Source organism: Oreochromis niloticus, linkage group LG4 (assembly GCF_001858045.2).
Source record: "Oreochromis niloticus isolate F11D_XX linkage group LG4, O_niloticus_UMD_NMBU, whole genome shotgun sequence".
Taxonomy (NCBI): domain Eukaryota; kingdom Metazoa; phylum Chordata; class Actinopteri; order Cichliformes; family Cichlidae; genus Oreochromis; species Oreochromis niloticus.
The window spans coordinates 16,523,373-16,528,126 of NC_031969.2; the positions used below are offsets into that span (position 1 = coordinate 16,523,373).

Consider the following 4,754-nt stretch of genomic DNA (forward strand, 5'->3'; position numbering starts at 1 on the left):
GAGACTGATTTAGGATTTAACACACTAATAATGTTGAACCTCATTTCAAAATTGTAAGAAGCAGAAATTAACATTTTTATAGTTTTACATATGTCTATATAAAAGTGTGAATCAGAGTTTGTGAGGCACAGAATTGTTTCTTGGTGGGAAGACATTGAAACATAAGAAGTAGATGCGTAAAGACCTATTATCCAAAATAAAAATATTCAACTCAGTGCGAAAACAGTTATAATTACCGATACAGTGCAGCCACATATGTATTTCACCCCAAGAAGCTTGAATAAACCGGGCACTATTTGGTGGTCTCCCCGTGCAGAAGGCAAACCAGAACAGGATGCGCAGAAAGCAAAGACCCGACGGAACTGCACTGAGTTTGGCGCTATCTTCTGGAGAGTCACATTTTGTTCAGACGAGCCGACGAGATTTTACAGTAATCACTGCGCATTATCACAAAGATGAAGTGATACGCAGTCTGTGTAAAACATTATCTCTGAACAGAAACTCACACAAAGCTCAATATGCTACAGGATAGTAACGTTTTTTTCTTCATATACTGAATAAAATCTTAACACTGACAAATGAGAATGAATGAACTCGTGCCAAACCGCGATGTCACATTTATTAATAGTTCACATTTCTCTTTTCATGGATACTAAATGGTGTTAAACTAAAATGGTGTTAATAATTTCGGAGTCATCGCTACTTTTCACCGACATTGCAAGTTAAGGGTTAAGCGCCTTACGCACAGGTGTCTCACCAGTCTTCTGTGAAACAACGCCTGCAAACTGTTGGCGAACTTTTAATTAAGTTGTTCATGACTGTAACTCAGCTGGGTTTATGCTGTCCGAGTAGACAGGTCACTGTAATTCATGTAGCTAGACCTTAAAGGGGTTCGCACCACCACAGCCCTCATCCTCTGCCTCTATCAACGTAGGAAGAAAAAAAAAAAAAAACCCGGACAGCTCTCAAGATCGGTCCCGGTCCCGCAAACGCCTTTTTTTTTCTACCTTCAATTTTATTCGTCGTCTCTTTTTCTTTTTTACATTTCACGCGACTGGACTTAGTGTAAAGACATCTTAAAAGCCCTAAAGTCGGCGAGACCCGGTTGTATTTTCTGCATTTTAGTGCTTCCATTACGCGCCGGATATGTGGTGGATGCTGTTTCACCGATGGATCTGGTTTCTTCTTGGACATTGCTATACTCTACTCCTTTACATAGACAGCTGCCGTGTGAGAGCAATGCCCATGTCTGTGGCAAAAGTGGTGTACTCTCACGCAGGTCTTTGCCCGAACGATCTGAACCCTAACCTGTGGGTGGATGCTATGAGCACCTGCATGCGCGAGTGCGAATCCGATCAGGTGAGTTCTCTTACTGTTTGTAAAATGTTCGCGTGCAGCCGAGATTTAGGCAAACTGGATTTAAAAATAAGAGAAAGAAAACTGCATTTCAGAAAATTTCATTTGAATTAATTAATTGATAATTCACTGAATACTGAAGTTAAAACGGTCGAGGCTGAACAAAAAGAGGAGTTAAGAGTGATCAGTGGGAATAATTTATGTGTTCTTTACGTAGATCAACGTAGATTACCTTCCTTTTGCACTGTAATAGAAACTGAACACAGCCAAAATAACCTCCGTGGTAAGGTCATATAGCAGGAGTGCATTTATAACTAAACTTACTCCTTTCAAAGTTTTTATTCAAGCCATCACATGTTGGCCAATACCGTTGCAAACACAAAGCCTGTATTTAAAGAATCCTCAAGACCAAAATTCATCTTAAATGAAAAATGTGCACACAAAATATGACCTCTTTAAACCTTAAAGCAGGGGTGTCAAACATAAGGCTCGGGGACCACAATTGGGCTGGCAAAGACTCCAATCTGGCCCTCTGGAGGAGTTTGGAAAATGTGAAGTGCAACGATTTTGAATTTTTAGCTGTATTGTCATAAGTTTTACAGCTTTTTCTAGTGACAAAGACTCCACCTGCACTGTCGTTCATTCTACACCAATATAGTTAAGTAACAGATAAACAATTAAATGACAGAAAACTTCCTCTTTTTCCACTTTTGACATCCCTGCCTTAAAGTGTCTTCTCTGTTTTGTCCAGTTCACGTCTTTCTATTCACTGCTCGTATGTGGTAGAAAAGTGTTATTTTCTCTTCCAAACTTTAGGACTGTGAGACTTTTGAGAAGTGCTGCCCTAATGTATGTGGTAACAAGAGCTGTGTGGCAGCACGCTATATAGACATCAAAGGGAACAAGGGCCCCATTGGAATGCCAAAGGGTGCCACCTGCGACAAGTTCATGTGCTCTCAGCAAGGGTCCGAGTGTGACATCTGGGATGGCCAGCCTGTTTGCAAGTGCCGAGACCGCTGTGAGAGAGAACCCCACTTCACGTGTGCATCTGATGGCATGACGTATTATAACAAGTGCTACATGGACGCCGAGGCATGTTCCAAGGGTATCTCTATCTCTGAGGTCACCTGCAGGTAACATGTTAAGTATTTTAGATCTCTACTGTTTGCTTTTTGGTAACAAGGTAAAGTTGTCCTTCTTCAGTCTTAAAAATTGAGACTCTCCTCTAGCTTTAGTTTTAGCAATATTAATTTGTTTTGTGTACAAAACATCCCAATGGGAATGAAAGAAGAACCTCAGACATTAACTGGCTCTGATTTATTACCTACAGGTACCACCTGACCTGGCCAAACACCAGCCCACTCCCTGTGGAGACCACATTACATCCCACCACTGCCCTCCAGACCACCCTCCCGACTGACATCCAGCTTCCCGCCATACACAATGGACCCAGCCAGCAGGCTGTCTTTGTGGGTGAGACAGCCACCTTCCTGTGTGAAGTGTCTGGAAAGCCGCATCCGGAAATCACCTGGGAGAAGCAACTGAAAGGGAAAGAGAATATCGTAATGAGACCCAATCACGTCCGAGGGAACGTCGTGGTCACTAACATCGGTCAGCTGGTTATATACAATACGCAACTTCAGGATGCTGGAATCTATACGTGCACGGCCAGAAATGTTGGAGGAAGTGTGTCATCACACTATCCTCTGGTAGTGATCAAGAAAGAAACGAAAGGTAAAAATCCAGAGGGGAACAGCACCAACCTGCCTTTTCCAGCTGCTGAGTGCCTTAAGAGTCCAGACACGGATGACTGTGGGGAAGAGAGCATAAGCTGGTATTATGAACCAAAGAGGAACAACTGCTTCACCTTTACCTACAGTCAGTGCAACAAAAACAGAAACCACTTTGACACCTACGAGGCTTGCATGCTGTCATGCGGAGGAGAGCTGGCAGCTCCCTGTAGCCTTCCAAGCCTTCAAGGCCCTTGCAAAGCCTACGAGCCCCGCTGGGCTTATAGCAGCACTCTCAAAAAGTGCCAGTCGTTTGTGTATGGAGGCTGCGGTGGCAACGAGAACAACTTTCAATCTAAAGAGGCCTGCGAAGAGATGTGCCCCTTTCCGAAGAACAACAACTGCAAGGTGTGCAAACCCAGAGGCAAGATGGTGGCCAGCTTTTGCAAGAGCGACTTCGTGATCCTCGGCCGGGTGACCGAGCTGACAGAGGAGCAAGAGTCGGGCCACGCTTTGGTGACGGTGGAGGAGATCTTGAAGGATGAGAAGATGGGTCTTAGGTTCTTTGGCAAAGAACCGCTCGAAGTGACTCTTCTAAACATGGACTGGAACTGCCCCTGCCCCAACATCACCGTGGCCGACGGGCAGCTCATCATCATGGGGGATGTCCACAACGGCATGGCTGTCCTGCAGCCCGACAGCTTTGTAGGCTCCTCGAGCAATCGCAGAATCAGGAAGCTGCGCGAGATAATCAGCAAGAAAACCTGCGATTTCATTAAAGATTTCTCCACCGTCCAGTAAACTCTGATAGCAACTGAAAGCTCATTACAGGTTGTCATTTTCAGATAAATCCAGTGACCTCAACAGTCAGACTGACTGCCAACAAACGCAAAACTAGAAACGTATCTGCAGGTTGTTGTTTTCCTTCCTCTCTCATTTTCCACACAGCTCAGAAGGTCTCAGAAAAACATTTTACATCATCCGTACTGTTCACTGTGTTATTTCTTTTTATTCAGTTGTGGGGTACACTGTCTGGATTAAGCAAGTGGCATATTAATAGTCAGAATCATTTACCCTGTTTAAAGTATTTAATCCTCTTCCTTTCCAAATGTTACCCAAATATACACTAATGCCACTCGTATATCAGCATATCCTAATAAGATTAGTATAGTTGCTTTATTTTTTTGATGGGTATCTCACAGTTGATATTTTGTAACATCTGTCCTCAGCACTTAAGCTCACTATAATGCCTCAGTTTATCAACCAGAATCAAATAAGCTCTTCGGTTCCATTTTCCGGACAATTTTTTTTATTTTTAGATTTTTTTGAGTTTCCATGTGTACGTGGACTTGTGTACTTCATATTTATTTTTACTGATCTAGCTCTGTTGATCTAATTGCATAGGGACCAGATATGTTTTTTATTTTGTCTATGATATCCTACATTAATGTTCATTAAAACATGTATAAAACATGATAGCAAATAAATAAAGCTAATCTTGAAAAATGTTCCTTCCTTCTTGATTTTTTAAAAATGCAGTTTCCTCTTCTGAAGGAGAAATACCAGACACGGCTACAATTTGTCAAAGCGTTAAGGCGGGCAGTGCATGTTGTTCTGTAGTTGACGTCCCTCCATCCATGTCCTCCTCCTTCTACACACACACACAGA

The 4,754-nt window shown here is 42.8% G+C and overlaps 1 protein-coding gene across 1 annotated transcript; it reads left to right on the forward strand.

The window, feature by feature from the left end:
- On the forward strand, positions 1-4,552 carry wfikkn2a (info WAP, follistatin/kazal, immunoglobulin, kunitz and netrin domain containing 2a). Its single transcript, XM_003452841.5, has 3 exons — positions 1-1,359; positions 2,173-2,489; positions 2,687-4,552. The coding sequence occupies exons 1-3, from the start codon at positions 1,147-1,149 to the stop codon at positions 3,885-3,887; spliced, it is 1,731 nt and encodes a 576-aa protein (XP_003452889.2). The 5' UTR covers positions 1-1,146; the 3' UTR covers positions 3,888-4,552.
- The last annotated feature ends 202 nt before the right edge of the window (positions 4,553-4,754 follow it).